Here is a 25265-nt window from a genome sequence, read left to right as displayed (position 1 = left end):
TTTAATTTATTTATCTTTATTTATTTAACATACAGAAGGCTTTGATGGAGCCTCTGAACTGCAGAGAATGGGTGAAGCAATGGTAGTAATTACAAAACCGGCCAGCAGGTGGCAGCAGAGTATAAGAGATCAACCAGGGCCATGTTGCAAACAAGGTGATTTACCCACAGTTCTAAACAGATTTGTGTATAATGATGAAACTTATATATTCTAATGCTAATTGCTGCAAAAGGGGAACATCAAATTATGAGTTAAAGTTGTTCAATAAATTCAAGTTAAGAACTAGAATTTGTATTTATTTTTACATTTTCACACCAATATTTGTTTCCCTTTAATGAAAATATATATGAGCTCCAAATATTGGTTATTGGCCTCCTTCGCTATTAATAATCGGTATTGGTATCAGCCTTGAAAAAAAAAACATTGGCCTGAATTATTGTGTACTGATTAACAGTGAAAACATTTTTGAAATGGGAAGTTTAGGGTTTTTATCATGACAGTTTTTACTTATTACAAAGACATTTCGAAAATATTCAGACACTTTTTTTACTGTCTGAGAAGATCTTTTGAAACCTTTTACAAACCATGACGAAAACCCCAAATTAGCTACAATCACAATTTTGCCTGCTTTTGTCGCTAAGTGAGATACAGGGAACTTTTCATTTATGAATTTATTTAAATTTCCACTTTATAAAAATAAAAATGCTGACACTGGGAACTCCCTACACTTTTTGTTTTTAAAAATAAAAAAATATTTAAAAAATTAAGAAAATATGTTGAAATGTTGGATTTTTATTTTAAACAAAGCTGGCAATGTTAAACATTAAAAGAAGAAGTATTTTTTTGTTTTTATTTTGACGCTAATATCTTCTCTTTTACTGCAAATAACGGCTTGAAATATCAGTATTGGTATCTGTCTTGAAAAAAACATATTGGTCTATCACTAAATGAAATGACAGCAAATGAGGCACCTTACCTCCTTGAGACAGCCCATGAAGTTGTTGCTCACAGGAGATCCAGGTAAGTCAGCCGTGCTGGGGCTTCCACCAACATAGAAAAAGTCATCTGAGCCAAGCATGGTGTAGTCCTCCTGGGTGTAGCCTGTGGTAGTTAAAATCCCATCTACTGATATTGTGACCTGACAATGAGGAGTGAAATGAGGACATTAAAGTGTTGTTTTCATATCGGGGGAGAAAAGTATCAGTACTGTATTGTTAATTTTAAATTAGTACTTTTGGCAATTGAATGGACTATTCACCATGAGTAGCCACAGTTCAGTAAAATCTAAATGAAGCCTGTAACTCTTTAGAGCAAACATTGAAAAAATCACAACAGTCAATGGCATCAAGTCCAGTGGCTGACATACGATGATAGGCTAATATAAAAATGGCCTGCCCGGTCGTAGCCTACTTCTATTGCAGTTCATTTGTAGATGCAAATACCATAACACATTTCTATCCACCTGGGGTGAAAACATGATACATTTATTGTTTTAAAAGTTGTAGCAGAATTAATCTATTTTTTTTTTATTACTATTATTTTAGTCTAAAGCAATTGCAATTGGCTGGCGACCAGTTCAGGGTGTACCCCGTCTCTTGCCCAGTCGACTGGACGCTCCAGCACCCTGCAACCCCAGTGAAGGTAAGCGGTACAGAGAATGGATGGACAAATACAAACCAACACAGATCCCAAATGAGGTGAAAAGAGGAAAGTGTTAGACACACACCAAAACTTAATGAAAATTGAATGGCAGATCCACATTGCAGGACATCTTTATAAAATGTGATGAAGCTATGACATATTAGGTGTCATTTCTATCAATCCAAATATAATGTAGCAATTTTTTTTTTAACATATTGCATTAGTGGAATATGAGTTAAGTAGCAAAATCTAGTCGTTTTCAGGGATCTGTCATTTTGCCATTTGCTGTGGAGTGAAAATGACATGACAACAACCCATCACAGCTCAGCTTCAGAAAACAGGTGAGCTGTAATTGGTCGTTGCCTGAGCCCTGAGCAACTGTGATGTCATCTTCAGTCGACAGCAAGTGACAAAATGCCCCCCCCCCCCCCCGAGATAGATAAAATTGGCTGTATTTGGCTTCAAAACTCAGGTCACATTATAGAACATATTATTGTCATTCAAGCGCCTAAAGTTGACTTCCCCCTTAAAATGAGCAGTAGTGGATGAAGTGCTCCCTTATTTTACTTAATTAAAAGTAGAGATATATGTGCAAAACAATTTACTGAAGTAAAAGTACAAAAGTACTCAATTTGAAATGTACTTAAAAGTAAAATAACTTGATCCCAATTCAATCATACTTCAAGATGCACCAATTTTAACGCTTGAGCACAACTACGCAGTCTACCAATGTACAGCCTATAACGTTTAATACATTTTTAAAGAATGAGAAATGAGAGTTGAGCATTGTTTGCTTGGTCCACTTTTTGTGGCCCGATGCTGTGAAAAACATGTATGACATCAACTTCTATTCCAACATATGTCACTGCAGGGTGGCACGTGTCACCAAAGAATGTGATTAAAGATCATTATGTTAGGATAGGAATAGTAAATACATGGCACAAAGCCTTTGTGTTTCCAGAGCAACATCACCAAAAGAGAAACGACAGAAGTTTTATGTGATTAAGTTTACATGGACTAATATTCCAATATTAGCCCAAATAAGGCAATATTTGGGAACAATACATTAATATTTCACATTTTTTATATAATTTTTTTTCTAACCATAAAATTTGAATTTGTTGTTTTCAGTTGCATTGCTGTAGGCATGATTTTACCATAATCACACCATCACATTTTGACTAGAAGTTACATTCCAGAAAGAGCAAGCAAGAAGATGTAGAAACCAAATGTGGTCATGACTTGAAAGGAGTATACTCAGACTGTGTGCCAAATGTACAGCGAAAGAAGATTATGAGTAATGCTGTCACTATCAAATATTTTTAGAATCAATTAATCTATCAATTATTAATCGACGAATCAGATTCATTTTAATTTTGCATTAAAATGTATTACAAAAGCATTTTTTCCCACTGATTATTCTTTATTAACCAGTGATTGGTGGATATTTCGTGTGATCAAAAAAAGGGGTGTTGATGTTTTACTAAGACCGGTTCAGTCATTGTTTCCCACAATAAAAACAGATGTTTGCAAATGTCTTATTTTGATTAAAACACAGAAGATAATCAGTCTTCTTTCATGAAGGACTAAAGAAATCAGTGTACGATTACTGTTGATATGCTGAAATCAGAGGATTTGGGCAATTTTCAATAAAAAAATGGCGCCAGACAATTACTCGATGATTAAAGGTGTCCTAACATGAGCTTTGCAGCGACGACAACAACCACCCTCTGGATGCCCTAAACCTGTATCAAAATATATATATTTTTTAATTCTGCCTTATTGTACAAATACAAATACGCTTCTGTGTACAAAGTGAGTTGAGCGTGGCCAAGGTTCTTCTGCCCCACCTGCTTCTGTCTACACACTGTCTTTCATGTCTGCACCTAAAGAAATATTGATAGTCTACGTGCTTGTTTGCTCTTACGTTTCAATAGATGATCACCAAATGTCACCTTTATGTACAAAATGCCATTTCAACAGGCACATAATTAACTCAACTATCAATTCACTAATCAACTACATTATTCTCCGTCTCGCCCGCCTCGGAAAACTCGGTTGCCGCTTTCCACACGGCGGCCCTTCCCGGTCGGGCAGCGGTGGACGTTAATGAGAGAAAGAGCGGACTTAACAGTCCCCGCTCTCTCTTGCCAAGGATGCACGAGGTGCTGCCGAATAGCTTCCGCGACTCCGCGCCACGGGGCACGGCTTCCGCGAGCAGCCGGCTTGTGACCATAGGTGAGGGTGGGACCATAGATTGACCAGTAAATCGAGAGCTTCGCCTTTTGGCCCAGCTCCTTCTTCACCACAACAAACCGATTCAGAGTCTGCATCACTGCAGACACTGCACCGATCCGCCTGTCGAGCTCCCGCTCCATCCTGCCCTCAGTTGTTAACAAGACTCCAAGATACTTGAACTCGTCCACTTGGGGCAGGGCCTCGCACGCCACCCTTTTCCGATTTAGGACCATGGTCTCGGATTTGGAAGTGTTAATCCTCATCCCAACCGCTTCACACTCTGCTGCGAACCGCTCCAGTGAGAGTTGGAGATCGCGGCTTGATGAAGCTAACAGCACCACATCATCTGCAAAAAGCAGAGATGCAATACTGAGGCCACCAAACTGGACCCCCTCAACGCTTTGGCTGCGCCTAGAAATTCTGTTCATAAATGTTATGAACAGAATCTGTAACAAAGGGCAGCCTTGGCGGAGTCCAACCCTAACTTGGAACGAATCCGACTTACTGTCGGCAATGCGGACCACACTCTGACAACTTCCTGGCTGACCCTCCTCTCCAGCACCCCTTAATAGACCTTACCAGGGAGGCTGAGGAGTGTGATCCCTCTATAGTTGGAACACACCCTTTCGTCCCCCTTTTTAAAAAGGGGGATCACCACTCCGGTCTGTCAATCCAGGGGCACTGTCCCCGATGTCCATGCGATGTTGTAGAGGCATGTCAACCACGACAGCTCCACAACATCCAGAGCCTTTAAGAACTCTGGGCGGATCTCATCCACCCCCGGGGCCCTGCCACCGAGGAGCTTTCTAACTACCTTAGTGACTTCGACCCCAGAGATAGGAGAGCTCACCTCAGGGTCTGCAGACTCTGCTTCCTCAAAAAAAAGGCGCATCGGTGGAATTCAGGAGGTCTTCGAAGTATTCTCCCCACCGATTCACAACGTCTCGAGTTGAGGTTAGCAGCACCCCATGTCCACTATACACAGTGTTAATGGTGCATTGCTTTCCTCTCCTGAGACGCCGGATGGTGGACCAGAATTTCATTGAAGCCGTCCGGAAGTTGTTTTCTATGGCCTCACCGAACTCGAGTTTTTGCCTCAGCGACTACCAAAGTTGAATTCCGCTTGGCTAGCCGGTACCTGTCAGCTGCCTCTGGAGTCCCATAAGCCAAAAGGGCCCATAGGACTCCTTCTTCAGCTTGACGGCATCCCTTGACGGTTTGAGGATTGCCACCGACCACCTTACAGCCTCAGCTCCGATCGGCCGCCTCAACAATGGAGGTGCGGAACATGGACCATTCGGACAAAATTTCCCCCACCTCCCAAGGAACAAGGGAAAAGTTCTGCCAAAGGTGGGCGTTGAAACTCTTTCTGACTCTTTCTCCTCCATGAGCCAACACCTTATCGAGGAGTTTGTGTGTCCCAATGATCCTAGGAGCTATGTTGTCTGAGGCTTTATGCCCCTGGCAGGGTCACCCACGGCGGTGAGGGGCCAGACAAAGCACGGATCATCGATCCTGTATGGCTATGAGTAAAATAACTGGACAAACTTTTCCCTTGCCCGGACGCGGATCATCGGGGCCCCCCTCTTAGCCAGGGCTGGAGGTGGGGCTCATTGGCGAGCGCCTGGTACCGGGCCTGCACCCATGGGGCCCTGCCGCGCACAGCCAGAAGAGGAAATATGGGTCCCCCTTACCATGGGCTCACCACCGGTGGGAGGGGCCAAAGGGTTCGGGTGCACAGAAGGCTGGGCAGCAGTCAAGGGCGGGAACCTTGGCGGTCCGATCCTTGGCTACAGAAGCTAGCTCTTGGGACATGGAATGTCACCTCTCTGGCGAGGAAGGAGCCCGAGCTGGTGTTTGAGGGAGAGAAAGTCCGACTAGTTATAGTCAGACTCTCCTCCACACACGGCTTGGGCTCTGGTACCAATCCTATCGAGAGGGGTTGGACTCTCTTCCACTCTGGAGTTGCCCACGGTGAGAGGCGCAGAGCCGGTGTTCGTATAGTTATTGCCCCCCGGCTTGGTGCCTGTACGTTGGGGTTTACACCTGTGGACGAGAGGGTAGCCTCTTCCTGCCTTTGGGTGGGGGGACAGGTCCTAACTGTTGTTTACGCATATGCACCAAACAGCAGCTCAGAGTACCAACTCTGGAGGGTGTGCTGGAAAGCGCTCCCCCTGGGGACTCTGCTGGGGGACGCTTACGTGTGCAATGACAGTGAGATCTGGAGCGTGATTGGGAGGAAAGCCTCCCGATCAGAACCCGAGTAGTGTTCTGTTATTGGACTTCTGTGCTCGTCACGGATTGTCCATAATGAACACCATGTTCAAACATAGGGGTGTCCATTTGTGCACTTGGCACCAGGACACCCTAGGCCGCAGTTCAATAATCGACTTTGTAGTCGTGTCATCGGTCTTGCGGCCACACTCGGGTGAAGAGAGGGGCGGAGCTGTGAACTGATCACCACCTCGTGGTGTGTTGGCTCAGATGGCGAGGGAAGATGCCAGTCAGACCTGGTAAACCCAAACGTATTGTGAGGGTCAGCTGGGAACATCTGGCAGAATCCTCTGTCTCAAAAATATTCACAAAAATAAATTTGTTCCGTGATTTTCACGTGTTTTTCAGTTCCACAAACATTTTCGCAATTTTCACGTGTTTTTCAGATCCACAAATGTATGCACAATTTTCACGTCTTTTTATTTTGTGTTTACATTTTCCATGAATTTTACTTGCGAGTTGTCGAAAGTGCATTTGTGGATCGTTGCGCACGCGCACTTATTTTTGAGACAAATATCACGCTGTTTCGAGATATTCACACACACCTAAGGCCCGTTCCTCCCCCGTCCGCGGGGAGGCAGAGTTACTGTCTCCATTGAACGGGAACAAACCGTTTCTGTTTCTCGTTTAAAATTGGACATTGAAAAACAGAAATCGAGTCTTTATCTGACCTTCCACAATGTGTTTATTTTGCACAAGTCGGGAAACAAAATGCGACCTTAGTTTGTTTCCTTTGAGCTTGTTTTGTTTTAACTCGAAAGACACTCTTCTTCTGCTGTTTAATTTTCTTCTTCTACGCCACTTAAGTGAAAATCACGGAATATTTTTTAGACAAATTTCTCCCCATAGGTAGAGGGGTTCAAAATTGTGAGGGTGGAATTTGTGCTGAGCTAGTGACGTATAAAACCGATCTGCTGTAACAGAGTGCTATTTGAGCTGTGTTGACACACACTGCCATAGACAAGAGAAATATGGGTTGTTTCCACACAACTCTGGAGACTCAGTCAGGATTGGGGAAAGGCTATTATGACCAAAAACCTAAAAAAATTGCAATTTTCATTTCAGGTCGCCTTTGAAATAGTTGTCGATCAATTTTATAATCAATTACTTGCCGATTAATCGATTAATTTTTGTGGACTATAAAAACAATCACTTAAAAAAACAAAATGCTTAGAATATGATCAATAATTGGGTTGATGTTGTCCATGTAAACATTCCACTTAAGATCAAGGAAGAAGTTTGACACAGGTAACAGAGTAAATTGACATTATTACAACCAGAAACAGTGAGAAACAAAGATTTTTTAACTGTTCTGAGATTGGTATCTTCAAATCCAAAGGCAGATCAACAACCAAAAGGATGAATATATAGCAAGCAACCCTCAGAATATTGAAATAATGAATGAGTGATATCTACCAGACAATGGAGGGTGTTTACCATGGCGTAGCCCATGCCCGATTGCTTTGCAAAAAGGTGAAGCAGGTTACAGATGAACTTCAGCAGCAACAGTTTGTTAGTGCATTCAAACAAATAAATTGAAAACAAATTCAGATGAGTTGCATATTACAAATGTTAGTAAAACAAACAAATACACATGCAAATGCACATCTTGCACAATTTTTATGATGAAGGTGAATGCTCAAGTAAAATGGTTTGAGCAAAACCAAAGCCTTTTTGCGGGTATCTTTCAACCCAAACAAATATTTCATAATTATTCTTGTACGTAATGTTTGATCCCAATATGCCCGGGGATTGGGTGAGATATGCAGAGGGACGAGAGCCAGTGCTCGAGGGAAATAAAGTAACATGAGTGAGAGGATGACTGGGACAGGCAATTTGAACCATTTCCCTCCATTAATATTCTGACGAATTTGAGGTTACTTGCCAACTGACAAACTAACAGCTGTTAAAATGGCAGTTCCAGTATTTGTTTACATGTTAGACCATCAGCTACAACCAATGCGAGTGACATCATGTACGCTTTGAGTATGAGATTACAATTACGGCATTCTGCCATCCTTATAGAGGTCAGTGAAGACCTGGGTCCTATGTTTGACATAACATGTACACAACATGCAGACTGTGAAACGAGAGGGAATAAAACGTTGGACCTCTTGTATGCTAATGTGAAGGGACCATAAGGCTCTTCATCTTTCCCTCCCTCTGGAGAATGTGACCACAACTTGCCCGGAATCAAGTTTCGGTTCTGTGGGCGTTGGGTTTTTGTTTGTTATGAGTGTTGTTGTTTTTTGTCTTGTGTTCCTGGTTTCTTTCTTGTCTAACCACGTCCACCTGTGTGTGCCTTCCCTTCCCCAAGTGTGTCTCATTAGTGTTGGTGTATTTAGTCTGATGTGTTTGTCCAGTCAGTGTGGGTGCATTGTAAATGTTTTGTGTATAAATTTGTGTGTCAAGTCCTCGCCACAGCCAAGTCATCGTCATAGCCAAGTAGTCATCGCCACAGCCAAATAGCCATTGTCACAGTCAAGTAGCCATTGTGACAGCCAAGTCGTCCTCATCACAGCCAATAAAGCAGAGCCCCAACCAAGTCATAGCTACTCCACGGCAAGTCAAGTTAAGTCAAGTCAAGGCAAATCAGGTACTGTCACGTCACGCTTATTCCAGTCATGGCGACCAGTCTACTCACGTCCTGTCCAATCATGGCGACCAATATACTCACGTCCCGTCCAGTCATGGTTGTCTGCTCACCTTTCTCCCTATGGTTAATAAAAGTACCACGCATTGCACTTGATTCCTGTTTCCCTGCATTTGGGTCCACAACCCCTCATACACTCACGTTCCATCATGACAGTAAGCTGAAGAGTTTCTAGGCTGCTTCCAAACCACTGTCGAGTGTTGAGCATGGCAAAACCCCCGCTCTGACTAAACACAGAGGTTTGCAACAATTGTATGACTGCTCATTGATATCTGAAGATATGGAATGTCATATTAAGGGTGTAACAAAAAAAGTAATAAATTTAATCAAAAAATACATTTTGATGTAAAAGATGTGAGTGCCTTAAATTGGACTGAATATTCCACATTAAAATATACACAGTAAATCATAGAGTAAATTTTACTCTAAAAGACTATATTTAGTCTAAACCAGAGTACATTTTTGGCAGGGTTGGCAGGATTCTCACAATTCTGATGTTAAAGTGAGAATTTCGACTTTAATCTCAAATGTCTGACTTTAATCACAGAATTTTGACTTTAAAGTGAGAATTTTTACTTTAAAGTGAGAATTTTGACTTTAACTCTTTGACCGCCATAAACGGGTGCAGGAAAGCCTTGGGCAGCTGTGCTGAAAGTATCAGGCAGATCTGATTAGTAAAAGACTCGTTTTAGCCCCTAGATGGCAGCGATGACTCTCTTTGCACAAGGTTGGATGGGCCGCCCACCGTGGGCGTCAGTAGAAGACGTGAGGCGGAGCTAGAGTGTTGAGGAGACAATGGCTGATGAAGCACAATGGCTGACCAAGCAACCGGTTGCAAGCAGCTCACGCTTGAGCATTTTTTTCAAAGACGGAAAGCATCAATCAATACTAAAAAGCGCATTGATGTCGACGATGATGATGACTCCGAGCTTGACGCCAAAGTTGGAAGCCTTGACGCGACTGTTATGATCACGTAGTAAGCCTCACCGGCTAAGCGCGGCTAGCGCTGCTAAGGCCGGAAAACGCGCACAATAACCGACCGGGTACTTCTACACAATCAGACATTCGATCAGGCGATGGAGAGTTGGCATCGACCAATGCAGATTGATGATGATGATGATGATGATGATGACTCCGAGCTTGACGCCAAAGTTGGAAGCCTTGACGCGACTGTTATGATCACGTAGTAAGCCTCACCGGCTAAGCGCGGCTAGCGCGGCTACCGCTGCTAAGGCCGGAAAACGCGCACAATAACCGACCGGACATTCGATCGGACAATGAAGAGTACCCCGAGTCCAATGCATATTCATCGGAGGAGCGGGTACAGTCTGATCACGGAGAAGACACTGTTTCTGGACTACGATGCCACCATGAATGGAGTGGATAAAATGGATCAGAACATCTCTTACAACCCGGTGTAGCAACTGAAGGACACGAGGAAGCGAGACGTAACGAAACCGTAGCATGATCCTGATATTAGACTTGATGGCAACGCACACTGCAGTATATACTTGCTATTCCCCGGAAAAAACGGCCTGCAAGAAAGTGGAGCACGCGAAGAGGCAATCTGTTGTGCAAATGCTGTTGCGTCTCCTTGCACGCAGGAGAGTGTTACAAAAAGAAAAACTGTCGTTGAAACATCCACATATTTGTAAATAGCACCACAGTTGCACACATTTGTAAATAGTTTGCCAAATTGTTGTCAAATTGTTACACTGTTGAATGTAAATAAACGTATTTTGCTATCAAAAAACACTTTTTCATTCTTGGTGGTAGTGTTTTATAGAAGTAAAGCACTATTTAGGTGTTTGTGGCATCATTCATGGACAAAAAGAAGTGTAAAATTCACTAGAATGCATGAAATAATATTGTTTCACTAAAAGCTTGATTTCTCCGTATTTTGGTCCAAAACAGGCGAAATTGGGTCAAACTAACCATTTTCTATTGTTGATTACTAAAGAACGGAATAAGGTAGAAACAAACTTTTTCTTTCTGATGAAAGATGAAAGTCCAATCTTTCATTTCGTAGTATGTGTGTTTCCATAGTCCAAACAGAACATTTTCTGTGGACCTTGAAAGATCAGTCAAAATGCTTAAATCGGCTGGCACTGACGGCATCCCTTTTCTGAAAACGTCTGGCAGTAAAAGAGTTAATCTCAGAATTCTGACTTTAAAGTGGGAATTCTGACTTTAGAATTCTGACTCTATTACTTTAATCTCAGAATTGTCACTTTATCCCTTCAATCTCAGAATTCTGACTTTAATCTCAGAATTCTGACTTTGATCTCAGAATTCTTACTTTATCACTTCAATCTCAGAATTCTCACTTTAATCTCAGAATTCTCACGTAATCACTTTAATCTCAGAATTCTGATTTAAAAGTGAGAATTCTCACTTGAATCTCAGAATTCTGACTTTGCGACATAGAGCTATGAATTGTGTGTGTGTGTGTGTGGGGGGGGGGGGGGTCAGAAAATTAGAATTCTCTGAGAATAAAGTCAGAATTCTGACATTGAAGTTAGAATTCTGACTTTCTGAGAATAAAGTCAGACTTTCTGAGATTAAAGTCAGAGTTCTGAGAGTAAAGTCAGAATTTTGACTTTCTGACTTCACCCCACAATGTCAGAATTCTGAGATTAAAATCAGAATTCTCATCAAAACTGGTTGGAGGTATGAGGATGACTGACTGACTTTCTGACTTTAAATTCTGAGAATAAAGTGAGAATTCTCACTTTAAAGTCAGAATACTTAGAATAAAGCCAGAATCCTGCCAACCTTTTTTTATCTTCACTGGCACTAATCCTCTTCCGTACTACAACACTTTAAAATAAACTTTTCTTGAATCGTAGCACACCCGATGTATCGAGCTACGTATTATATAAACTTGTATTGATTATTTGGACCTCTCATACTAAATCTCTTTCCTTGTAAATTATTCAATATTTAGAATAATCCCCGTTGTCTGTCAAGTCAACGGACACAAGACTGCACAATATGTTGCATGTGTGTCCCAGCAATGTTCAGAAGTTTCCCATGTTGAAACTGCTTTGCTGGTGTATAAACTGCTATCTCAAATAAAATAAAAGTGACTAGTTCTATGGCACTGTGCAAGCAAAACTGGAGGTTTGCATCATTGTTCAGTTACTGTATTATTCTATACATTATAACACTTCCACAATTTAACAATTTGTTACATGGTAGACATCACTGTATGGTCTTACCTGCCGAAGGTTGCGAGTCACTTTGACGTCATGCCATGAATTGTCATTGAACTTCCCATTGACTGGCTCAACAATTGCTTCAAAGGCTCCAGAGCCCAGGTTGATGACAAGGGAGACGGCACCATCCTTCAACGCCAAGTTGACATAGTCAGCCGATTTGCCAGTGTGAAGTATAAGGCCGTTGCGCTGCCATGTCTTGAAGGAGAGTGTAATCTCATCACTGCTGCTCTGGATTGGATTCTGAGAGAGGTCGTAGCAGAAGTATTCAGAACCACGGAAGGTGGCCACATTCTCTTCCCTTGCTGTGGTAAGAAGACAGAAAAAGCACAGGTGAGAAATAACTTATTTTTAGTCACTACACCTGTGTTACTTCACAGTAACAACAACAAAAATCAATGCAGACATTTTGAGAGGCAGCGTGCATCCTGGACTGGTCGCCAGCCAATCGCAGTGCATTCAAGATTTAATGTTTCAATTGAATTCATTCTCCTACTTTTTTTTTTTAATTGTCATTAAAAAAAGGAAGAAGAGAGTTTGTTGCTTTTCAATGCCCTAAGTCATTATGTCATGGTACAAGTTATTTCATAATGTTGCATTTTACTTTAACTTATGTTAGAGTATGTTGCAACAGACCCTGACTATGGGCCTAATTGTAACATTTCTGTTAGAATAAATGTACATAAATTATCCCATATTTACTCTTATAGTATTGCAAAGCATTAATCTAGAGGTATAACCTTGTTTGAATTATGTAAATTGAAGTTAACTGTGAGGAGGGCAGAGCCCTGTGAGAAAGAGCATGGCTCATGCTCCTGCAGCTGCAAAACAGGAACTTTGCCCTTATCACAAGATAGTGGCTAAAACACTTTGCAGATGAACTGTTGAACTTTGACTGTTAAAACCTTCAGCGCCGAAGAAAGACACATTTGTATTATTATCCGCACAATGACTCATATCCGTGATGGTTTCTGCTGTGAGTTCCCCCAACCTTTAGAGCAGCAACAGCTGTGTAACTAGGGACTGCCCTAAAATAAATAAAAAGAGAGGGCTCGGCAGAGTGTGCTTCATAGCGGTAGGAGATTGTAACTGTTCACATCTCTATCCGTTCTCCTCACGAGCAAAAATAATCTCTTATTAAATATTCTAGGTTGACTGAAACTGACAAATTTATCTTCCCTTCAGATTAAGCCATGTATTTTCTGTTTGTGTAGCACAGTCATTTTATAGTCCATGTTTTAGCGTTAAAGCTAGTTTGAATAGCAGCTTGACCACACGTTTAAAACAAAGATTAATATTAGGGACAGATGTACAAAATGATACAACTGTCCACGGTCTCCTCTGCATATATGTGAAAATTACATTTAAGTACAGTAATGAGGTATTTGTACTCCGTTACATTACAAGACTAAAAGCTATTGCATCAAGTCAAAAATAACTCTGCATTTTGCAAAGATAACAATTTAAATGAAAGAAACATTAACTATTTTGTCAACCCTTGCCTATTTGAATTGCATCATCGGTCTCTTTATCATGCTGCTACAGTATCTATCCCTTTGGGATCGGAAGCTAACTGCTTTTCATCTCCCACATGCCCCTCCTATCATGGAAACCCCGTTGTGAGAGGAAAATACTTTTATTAGTATGCAAGAGAAACCATGCCAGTTCATCCATGAAGATGTCTACCTGCAGGGCTGCATTGGAACAATGCTCTGCTTCAGATGGTAGACAGGCTTTGCATATAAGTGAAAATAAGAACAATGAAGAATGCTTCCCAAAAATACGATCCAGTACAACCCTGTTCCCGCAGTATATATAAATAAATAAATATATATATATATATATTATATATATATTTATATATTATTATAGCAGTATATATATGTCACACAGGTGTTTGCAAACGTTGGATATATATATATATATATATATATATACATATATATATATATATATATATATATATTATATATATATTTATATATTATTATAGCAGTATATATATGTCACACAGGTGTTTGCAAACGTTGGACGCTGGCAGACCTTGGAGACGAACTCGCTTAACATTAAGCAGAAGCTAGCTTTGCATTAGCGTTAGCTGGTAGCATCAGCAAGGAGGACGCTACAACAAGCTAGTATACGCGATGCGGATGGATTTAAAATGGGACCAAAGACAAAATAATATCCTTGGTTCTCCCGTTGTCCAGGTTACACATCGCGGGATTGTGGAGCTTAATACCTCTCCATGGGTTGGTACGCTGCGTTGACAGCCAATGTAGGCTTTGACAACTCATTATGTTTGAATGCAATAAGTTAATATGACTTAATAAACGTATGATGATGTATTTAAATGCACTCCATTTACCATTTAACATTTTGATTAATGTTTTTTAGCCTTGGGTCACGAGGATTTTGCCAACCTCATTGTTTACGCAAGACGTCCCGGTGTCCCGTTTTGCTTTCCATGTTCTGTATGCCATTCACACAGTTGTCATCGCAATTTCACAAGATAAACCCATTAAAAGAGAATTTAAACATTAAATTCTGAATACTGAATTTCCCATTGGCCTGAATGTGAGTGAAAATAGATGTTTGTGTCTATGTGCCCTTCAAGGTGTTCATAGCCACCCACCCAGAGTTAGCTGCAGTTCACACTAAGGTCTGGAACACACTTAATGACTTCTCATATTTTATAAGATTATATATATATATATTTTTAAATCTTTGACAGAATCCACACATAAAGACAGAATATCAGGCATATAACAGTTTTGGTAATATTGTGTTTGGCATGTTACCATTTTCTCAAATAGAGCACCACACAAATGACGATTCAGTCCCACTGTCACGAGTGGGTAGTGTTTGTTGGACCCCAAAAGAAAAGAGCAGACCTAGCCAGGGCGAAAGTCACTCAATTTTAATCAACCAACAAAAAGCGCACAGCACGTGGACAAAAAGGTTGCTCAACAAAAGGCGACGACTACAAAAAGGTGTACATCGTGGGCAAAATCAAGAAAACACAAAATCACGCCGGAGGGCGGATAAAACAGAGAGGAGTGTAGTATACAAAATAGATTAAAGAAAAACGCTACTAGTCTAATAACTAGTGGTGTCCACAACACCAAGAAAGATTGCCGCTAGAAAGGAAGCAGTATCAAAACATCAGGTATGGTGAGTAGCGTCACGGAGCAATAACCCGACACTCCTCTCTGTTGCTGCCAGGCTTTTATTTTGGCCTGATGACCTAATGGGCAGCAGGTGTGTCGGCAGGATCCGCCCTCCAGCTGTTTCCCCAGCAACTGCAAGGGAGAAATCAGAAACAGCTGGAAACCAAAACATAACACCCACCAGTGATCTCGAAACAAAGTCTTACGAGACAGAAATCTCGAGTAACCACACCTGATCTCACAAAAACGAAGACAAATACTGTAGACACTTCCGAATATACGCCGTTGCAACCAGAGTGATTAATGGGTTAATATTGTGAGAAAAAAACTAGCAAATTTGCCACATGCAAGTTTTTTTCTGGCAAAGTTGGCACTTTATAAAGTGGCAAATTTGCAAGTTTTTTTCTTGGAATATTACCTCTCCCCCCCTCTGGATATATATATGTATATATACATACATGGCCCTAATACGCCGTCGTACAAAAAAGACTAGCTTTGGAAAAAAATACTTTTTGCCATCTGGGGATGGCACATGAAAGTAGTTACAGTCATAGTACACAGTAAATACTAGCAGTCACATCATTAGACCAGGCGGTGTAATTGACTTTTACTTACTGAGATAGATTTTGTGGTTATGTGTTGTTATTGTTGTAACTTAAAACTGTAGATGTGTTTTGTTCTCTTTATAGCAACAGTGCTAAGGGAAAAGATGAATAAATGACTAGATAATGAATGTTTGAGCCCACAGAGTCCCTGCGCCGCTCCCTCTCCCCTCTCGAGGAAATGATTTGCTTTGTCAGTGCTGCAGGTCACGACATCAAAACGTTCTGAAAGCAGACTGCCGCTGCATAGTTGACATCCTGCTGAAGCAATTTCATATCCAGCTAATTTGAATTTGACAAATCCTTTTTCATCTCCCCGAATTAGCGTTATTACATTCATTCCTTCAACTTTTCAATTACAGGTTTACAGCTGCAGCATAGGTGAGGGATAAGGTGGATGTGAAATGTCTGAGGCATATAGCATGTACTAAAAAATACCTAACACAGATAACTGTGGGAATGTGTGTGTGTATGCATGTATACATGAATAAATGCAAGTGGCATATTGTTTGAGTGGTAGCTTGCACACCCATCTTATTCCTCTAAGGTTGAGGGTTTGCAATCTTCCTGTGTGAAGTTTGCATGCTCTCCTTGCGCTTGTGTGGGATTTCTCCAGGTACTCCACTTTCCTCCCACACTCCAAAAGCATTTTTCACAGGTTAATTGAAGACGAAATTGTCCGACTTTGTGAGTGTGCATGTTAATGATTAGCAGAGAGAGAGAGAGAGAGAGAGAGAGAGAGAGAGAGAGAGAGAGAGAGAGAGAGAGAGAGAGAGAGAGAGAGAGAGAGAGAGAGAGAGAGAGAGAGAGAGAGAGAGAGAACCGTGATGCTTGCTTAAAAAATGTGTATGATCTATTCTGCACAAAATAGCGGCCAAAAGTTCCATAGTTCAGGGCGACCAATCGGAAAAACGCAGGCCACTCCAAGTTAGTCACTCTGGGTCTGGCTAGGTCTCTACCAAAAGCACTTTAATTGCTGCTTTTGAAACTAACTTGCGGGCCGAATTAAACAGCGCCCCCTGGTGGCCAACCAGGAAATATTCAGCTGCTCCCGCCTTGTCAGTCCGTGCCTGTACAAAGGTGAATGGGAATAAGGGAATTGTGTTACCTCAAATACTTTGTAGTCCTGCAGTGGGAGCTTGATCAAGACCAACGCTATAATTAATCTGAGAGACTGTTTATGTGTCTCAGTAGATTCTACTGTTTGGAATGGCAATAGGGTTCAAATTGCGGTCAGCAGCTAACTCTTTAATGTCTGTATTTGAACAATACCCTCGATTAATTGAGCTATTTACAGTTACCACCTGTTTTTCTTGCAAGTGGTAAAGGGAGGTCTGTATGTGGACAGAGAAGAGGATATTCAGAATTTGTGAGCAGGTAAATATATTGCAACTGAAATATAAGAGGCTAAATTAGGAACAGTTTGAGTTTGCACTCAGTTACACAGCCGGATATCATACTGTATATAAGGTACAGAACACTATGGATGGTGTGTGTGAACAAAAGCGTTTCATTTTAAGCAATGGAAAGGCCCTCGAAGAACAAACAAAGGGTATCAGGAATCACAAAGCAAAATCCTAAACAGACGGACAGCCGAGCTGAACCAATTCCGAGGATAAACACAATGTGTGTCATTTTCAGGGAAAGCTATTGCTTTAGTCAGCAAAAAAACAAACAAACAAAAAACGATTTGTTTGAAATGATGCTGATGTAGATCAATGCAGGGATGAAGGCAACATTCTGCATTCACACAGAAAGGGACACAGCAGAAAACTTATTACATGGCCCACTGAGTGCATTATGTACTACATGATGGCCTGTGACATACAGATGGCAAAAAAGAAAAGAAGGCTGCAAGGCAGAGATGTGAAGGATGAGTGCAGGTGCCACATTAAGCCTGTAATGTGTCTCCTGTGCAGGTTGGAGCAGTCACACTCATATGATTGACGATATCAGTGATGTAGTGTAATTGTTAAAGAAAAAAAAAATCTGAAAAAATGACATTAACCTTCAAAGTCGGACGTACTGATCAAACGTGACATTTGTGATGTTGAATTTAAAGTAACCAAGTAGGGCTGTACAAAATTCAGTATTGAATTGAGAATGACACTTCACTCATTTGCTCCCAAAACCGTATAAATATTATTCTTCTATTTTAAATATTGCCATGGTCCATGGTTTTTTACGTGTTTTTGGGGGTTTTTTTTTATGCTAGAGCATAAACAAGGCTTTGATGCAGCCTCTGAGCTGAATAGAAAGCTTAAAGCACTTGTAGTAATTACAAAAACAGCCAGCAGGTGGCAGCATTATATAAGAGATCATCCAGGGCCATGTTGCAACAAGGCTTTTAAGCCCATGTTTTAAACAGATTTGTGAATAATGAGGAAACTTAGCTATATTCTAATGCTAATTGCTGCAAAACAGAAACAGATAGACATATACATTTTTGGGATGAAAGAAGAGACTCTAATCTTTCTTTTGGCAGGTTCCACGTTTTTAGAGCAATAGAACACAATGTTCTGTGGGCCTTGCAAAATCAGTCAAAATCTAGTAAAACGGGATCGAAGGGGGTTGCTTCAGTGAAAATAGCTGGAAGTGAATGACATAAATTCCATTTCAATTCTTGAATTTGAACAGAGGCGGCAAACAGGAAGCAAAATTGCAAATCAAATTTGAGTAGCAGGAAGTAGAATTGAAATTACATAAAATTCCTGATGCAAAAAAAAGTAAAGTTTATTTAACAAAAAAGCTTTACAGTATATAAGCCTATTTACAACATGAATTTTATACAAATATTATAGTAGGGCCATTATGTACACAACTACTAGTAAATAGCAAAGTGTAATAATAGTTTTTATTAACATTAAAAGCCTACTTAGATTAAAAAAAAAAAGATCGGATCTTCAGTTCCCAAAATGTCTTTATCTAAGTCTAAAATGGCTGCCCAAACATTTTGGACAATTTGTTTGGAGCACACTAGTGGAATACAAATATATATATATATATATATATATATATATATATATATATATATATATATATATATATATATATATATATATATATATATATATATATATATATATATATATATAATACACATCAAATACACTGATATGGACGATTAGCTGAAATTTGAATGTGATCTCGATTTTGGCTTCTCTCGATCATTAAAACATAATGATTGAAGAAAAATGATTAATGTGCAGAATGCTGCGTCCCTATGTTGTGAAAGTACCCTAAATGCACCATGTAGCTTGTAACAAGCTCAAAATGAATCAGTGTGATTCTGCCGTCCCTAAGCGACCTTTAAGCTGTTTAATGACACTCCAATTGGAGTTAATTTTAAAACAAAACACACCATAAGGAGAATTACATAAAGTGTGTATTTAAATACAAAAACAACTTTGTTTTTAAAACACCGCTAGCGTAGTGCTAATGCTAAAGAGCTGTCAAGCATGGCGGATCCCATTCAAATGCTAACAGGAAATTAGCATCAACTTTATAGTCCTAGAGTTATAGTCCTTCAAATAACAAATTTTCACACACAAATGCCGTGGAAACAAAAAACCCACATGTAAGATAACGCTATTCTAAGGCACAAATTATTCCCAATTTATAAAAACGAGTTATTGTGGTAATTATAAGTTATTATGATTTTTATTCTCTACACTTTTTTGTCGTGTAAATTCAAGCCGTCGTGTGATTTCACATTACTTTTTTAGTTTTTATCTCTGACAAGATAACAACAATACGGTCTAACATTGGCTATGTTCCACCTGTTAACGTTTTATGTACTCGATTGAATTTGCTTGATCGCTTTATATCAATTTCTTTGTTAGATCTAATGGATACCGTGTCAAATAGGAAACTGTCTTCCAGTCCTTTGGTTATTATTCCAACTAGACTTCTTAAGGAAGTAATGCTGTCTATTGGTCATGATTTGCTTTATCTGATCAATGGTCTCTTGAGGTCTCCCTAATTTGTTGGAATTTAGGTGTTTCTGGGGTTGGTGAAAGATTCTGGTTGGTAACCCGGTGTGTAGTAGGTGATGTCTGGTCGGTGCTGGAATTCACTTTCCTTTCTTTTCTTTGATCCTTCCTCGGGTCTCCTGACAACCTCACGACTCTAGCTGGATTCTGAAGTATTCGGTTTAGGTGAACGGTATGGGATTTTGAATAGGTATTAAGGTGAATTAATGAGTACACACTCACACGCACGCAAACATGAACACACACACCCACACATGCACATACTCACACACATGCTCACGCACAAACAAAAAAAAGAAAAAGAAAAAAAAGAGAGAGCAATGATGATGATATGTCGAATCGGTAAGATTACCGAATAAACAATACTGAGCTTTCGCTTAAAAAAAGGAAAAAGAAAAAAGAAAGCAGAAATGGATGCCATGTTAGGTGGAAGAAACAGAAGCATTTTGCCTTGTGTTTCCTCTGATGTTTTGGTCCTCGCAGCGGAGAGAAAATGAATACTAAGACTTTGAAGGAAGAAGCTCCAACATAAGCACCCACGACATGATTGGCTTGGTACCTTTGTACACATTTACAAACAGCTTTGATGCTACGTAATTGGGCATTTGGTCGACATCTACACAATAAAGAGGGCAGTTGGGGGAGTAAAAAAAATAAATTAATCAAATAAGAACAACCTGAGTGTCCACTGCATTGGAAATGTTTCCGTCTGGAAAAACGGCCAAATAAGAGAGAGACACAAGAGACAATACTGTTTGGAGGGAGTCTCTGAAGAATGTGCACGTGCGTGTGGAGGGTCAATGACACGTAGCGCAGATAACCATCAGTAATTTCAGCGTGCTGGTGGATTTCCATTTGTTCAGCAGCTTGACCAATGGTGCGTTGGATAACTGAGCCAAGCCACAATGTGGGCGGCAGGGGGGAGCCGGAGCTTCCAAAACATTTGGCGCCTTCCTGAAGGGAAAACAGGAAGTGCTACCTACGTTGTCGACAACAACCGTCCGAAGGCATATACGCTCACAATATTTTGACTTGCTCCAACCTTTGGGTTGACGTGGAGATGATGTTGGTTGTTGGTCAACCGAAATGGAAAGGATGTGAATGCATTGATGTGTATATGAGATGAGCAGGCCTACATGAGCGCATCTCCACACGTGCGTATCTTCCCACATATGGAGAAGTGAGGGAGCCCCCTCCCACCTTTCTCAAACCCATCCAGCCGATAAGTCCCTCAAGCATGACAGCGAGGTTGGCTCTCTCCCTGGAGCTTTTTCATTTACTGCCCAACATAATGCCATGTCTGCGTGCCCCCCATGTTTCTCCAACACACACACACACACACGCACGAACACACACCCCCACACACACCCCCACCCACACACACACACACTTATTGGCTATTATCTGCACCGTCTGAGCCTGTGTTGATAGCTAATGAAGGGCTACGGTTGCCATTTCTCAGCTGATGGTTACCATGGTTACAGTGGACTAGCGGGGGAGACGAGGAGGAAAGAAGACAGTATACTTAAACAAAAAAAAATGAAATATGACTAATTATGTATTTGTATTTTCTGCGACAAAAACAACAACATGTTAATATTTAATAAAGCCTGAACAAATAAATATATGAGAACAATTCAGATTATTTGTAAATAGAGTATTTACTGGTCCTTTTGAACTTCTTTTTTTTTAAATCTACTTCCACATAATTTTTGATTTGTGTCATATTTGATACATCTGGACACAATGCTTTAAATTCGTACATTTGTAACAATCAAACATATAATAACAAACAGATATATCAAACATATTAGTATTTCCAAAAATCAGAAAGAGCATTTCCCAGTATTAATGAGTATAGGTGTCTCTCCTTTCTCAATTGGGGCGATCTTGCAAGGTCGCTGGAAAAGCCATTAGCTGTGTGATACTGCCCTTGAATGGATTATCCGTGCAATGCATGTGTCAGATTGTATATGTCAGGGTTTTAATGTAAAAAAATTATTGTCATGAAATAGAGATGATCAAAATGTCTTGTATTTAACTCATTTACTCCCAGCCATTTTCACTGAAGCAACCCCCTTCGCTCCTATTTTGCAAGGCCCACAGAATATTGTGTTCTTTTGCTATAAAAACATGGAACCTACCAAAAGAAAGATTTGAGTCTCTTCTTTCATCAGGATTTTTTTATTTTTATATTTCTTTTACAGCAATTAGTATTAGAATATAGCAAAGTTTCATAATTTTTCACAAATCTGTGAATATCCAGAAGAGGAAAGAGCTTTTTGCAACATGGCCCTGGTTAATCTCTTATACTCTGCTGCCACCTATTGGCGTTTTTTTTGTAAAAACTACTATTGCTTCAACCATTTTGTGCAGTTGAGAGGCTGTATCAAAGCCTTTTGTATGCTCTAGCATAAAAAACATAATAATAAAAAAACGTATAAATACGTCTTTGCAATATTGAAAACATTTAAATAGAACATATGTATACGTTTTTGGGAGCAAATGAGTTAATATCATACCTTTTGCTTTATAGGGTTAAATATGTTATTTTTTAGAAGCTTTTGTTCCTTTTTTCTGTTTTGTATTTACTTATTTTTCTGTGCCACCACACACTCTTATTCTAAACAATCTTGGATCGGATCCCACTCCTCTTCTTTTACCCGTCACTGTTTCATGCTGATTTGTATTCTGGTGTGGCTGATGGATGATTTGGCCTTTACCTCAGAGACATAATTGCATTTTGAGAGGGACAGATGACGCAAGGGACGGAATAATCATAAACATTAGACTCATTTCTGCAGGCCAGTTGTGAGGTACAGACCGCCATTCCACGAGCGGAGAAATGAATGCCTGCAATGAGATGTGGCAGCGCTAATAGCGCATCTACATGGTGACCTAATGAAGGGACACTCGGGTCAGGATGATGAGACATCTGTCACTCTCCACGGCAAACTTCTCCTTGAGACAACAACATGATTTGTCAGTGTGTCTACATGCGTGCGTCAGATTTGTCCATTTGATGAGTAATGCGGCAGAACTTTACGGTACATAATGTTTTTTTGTTTTTTTAAAAAGATGACGAGGGTTAAGAATTGACATCAAAATAAGACACACAATAGCCCTCTAAGCTCACAACAAGACGGTTCTGGATTTTTAATTTCAGGTCTCTGCTTTCTGGATAAAGTTTGCATATTTGACATATATTTTATATTGTTGTTCTTTGTGCTTTTTGTCTCCTATAGGCAATCCGAATTTTAAATCAACCCTGTTAGGTTGACAGAAAGAAGCTCCTTTCTGCAGCCACTAAAAATCATGAGCAGGCCATTAGAAAGGCCTTGCAAGACATGATAAAATTGAGGACAAATGCACTGATTAGCCTCTTCTTAGCAGTGTTTACCAAAATGTGATGGTCTTTGTGTAAGCATGGAGAAGGGTGAGGGTGGGGGGAGTGATTGGTTGAGGAAAATAGTACCGTAAGTGATTTTGGATCTCAGAGGGAAGGCCTATCATCCAGACACATCCGTGAGCTGCAACTATACAAACACACAATGGACCTCTGCCGGCTATCCCGAGGCTAAGTGGCATTAACCTCTTTCTCTCATGGGGCCCAGACAAAAGCCCCAGAGGACCGCTAATAATCACCTCAGCCAAGCTCGCCCCTCCCCCTTCTCCTCACAATTCATCACACTCAAAGCTTATTCTGGACGATTCAGTGTTGCAACATATTAGCATCCAAAAATCACAAATTTATTCATATTCTGTTATTTTTATTAATATTATTTATTTATTATTTATTTATTATTTATTTATTATTTATTTATTATTTATTTATTTATTTATTTATTTATTTATTATTTATTATTTATTATTTATTATTTATTTTTTATTTGCATTATTATTATTATTATTATTATTAAATAATGCTTAGGAGAATTTAGATGTGTAATGACTTACTGCTACATTTCATGTGTATGAAAATACACAAGTAATAAACTTAAACTATACTATTCAATCATTTCCTTAAAGCAGATTGAATTGTACATGGAATACACGAAATAATCCTTACATGAAGTTATAAATGCTGCTTAGTTGCTGCTTTTTGCAAAGAAAAAATGTTCATGTTAATTTTTTTATTTAATAAAAATTATACATCTACGCCTTTGTAATTAAAATTATCAAAAGGCCTAAGACCAAAGCAATTATTTTAAGAGGGTGTCAATATATTAATATGATATCTCTGCACCTTTATACCTATATATATATATATAGAGAGAGAGAGAGAGAGAGAGAGAGAGAGAGAGAGAGAGAGAGAGAGAGAGAGAGAGAGAGAGAGAGAGAGAGAGAGAGAGAGAGAGAGAGAGAGAGAGAGAGAATTAAATATCTATCAATCAATAAATAAAAACGCTCTGCTTTCACATTTATTTATTTCATGCTGCAGAGGCAGCAGGTCGAAAAGCGTTTTTGTATATTGATTGATATTTAATTCAATTTATGTATTTATTTCTATATTTAATTTCATATTTATTTTCATTTTCTTAATCTCGTTTTTTTACATTTATTTCCATTTATTTTATTTTTTATTTAGGGATATATATATATATATATATATATATATAGAGAGAGAGAGAGAGAGAGAGAGAGAGAGAGAGAGAGAGAGAGATTGTTGTTTTTAATTTCCACTTATATTTATTTGTGGTACTTAATTTTTGAATGACATTTTGTATATCCGTTTTTATTTTCAGTTTTTTTAATCATTTAGTCATTTATTTATTTTGAATTTTGGCAGTTTTGGTCCTCCATATGCACCTACACTGGCAAGCTATCACTAGCGCAGGCCCGCGGGCTAATCTTCTGGTAATTGAGACGGCACCATGTTGGTGAGCCCAGCTCTCAATTATCCATATGTACGAATCTAAGAAGAAGAATCCTCCTTTTTTGTCACGTTGACACATGTACATGAAATTTGACCCATCATAGCAAACACACACTGGAGTAAGGGGCTGCTTCAGCACCAGGGATGCATTTCAGTCTATCGGTGTCTTGCTCGGGGGGGGGGGGATCTTGAACCAGGGTCCCAGCTCACCCACGACTGTGGATGGGGGATAAACCTGGAGGATGGCTGGTGCAGTTCAGCCATACTTGTACTGCACAATGGAGAAATCTGGTTAGCAAAACTGTATAGATTTCTTTCAAACGTGAGTCTATAACATAATGTTTGTGGGAGGGGGGAATTCTAGATGATAAATGAAGCTTCTACTGCGTGTATACTGTATGTGAGTGGAGCTGGCTTCTGAACAACAATGGGTGGGGGCGTTATTGAGGTGGGTCAGCAGTGCGTAGCGGAACACACTCTCAGCCTTGATTGGCTTGTTCTCGCCTCTGGCAGCACCCCTTCCCACTATTCCCGATATTCCTCTTAAAACAAAGCTTCTATTTCACTCCCACACTCGATTACTCAGTGTTTTTGTTTACAGATA

The 25265-nt window shown here is 39.9% G+C and overlaps 1 protein-coding gene across 1 annotated transcript in view; it reads right to left on the bottom strand.

The window, feature by feature from the left end:
* The window catches only part of LOC147163258 (neurexin-3a-like), a 101513-nt gene extending 76588 nt beyond the window's left edge, over nucleotides 1-24925 (bottom strand). Inside the window, exons 1-5 of the mRNA XM_086095197.1 lie at nucleotides 24872-24925; nucleotides 20538-20739; nucleotides 20345-20401; nucleotides 12028-12329; nucleotides 977-1138 (exon numbers count right to left, since the gene is read on the bottom strand). Coding sequence (XP_085951323.1) covers nucleotides 977-1138; nucleotides 12028-12329; nucleotides 20345-20401; nucleotides 20538-20739; nucleotides 24872-24925 — 777 coding nt within the window. The remainder of the gene's footprint in view (nucleotides 1-976; nucleotides 1139-12027; nucleotides 12330-20344; nucleotides 20402-20537; nucleotides 20740-24871) is intronic.
* Nucleotides 24926-25265: the final 340 nt, after the last annotated feature.

Source organism: Leptonotus elevatus, chromosome 14, assembly GCF_054856555.1.
Source record: "Leptonotus elevatus isolate MCC_2025b chromosome 14, RoL_Lele_1.0, whole genome shotgun sequence".
Taxonomy (NCBI): Eukaryota; Metazoa; Chordata; class Actinopteri; order Syngnathiformes; family Syngnathidae; genus Leptonotus; species Leptonotus elevatus.
This window is presented reverse-complemented; position numbering and strand designations above follow the sequence as displayed.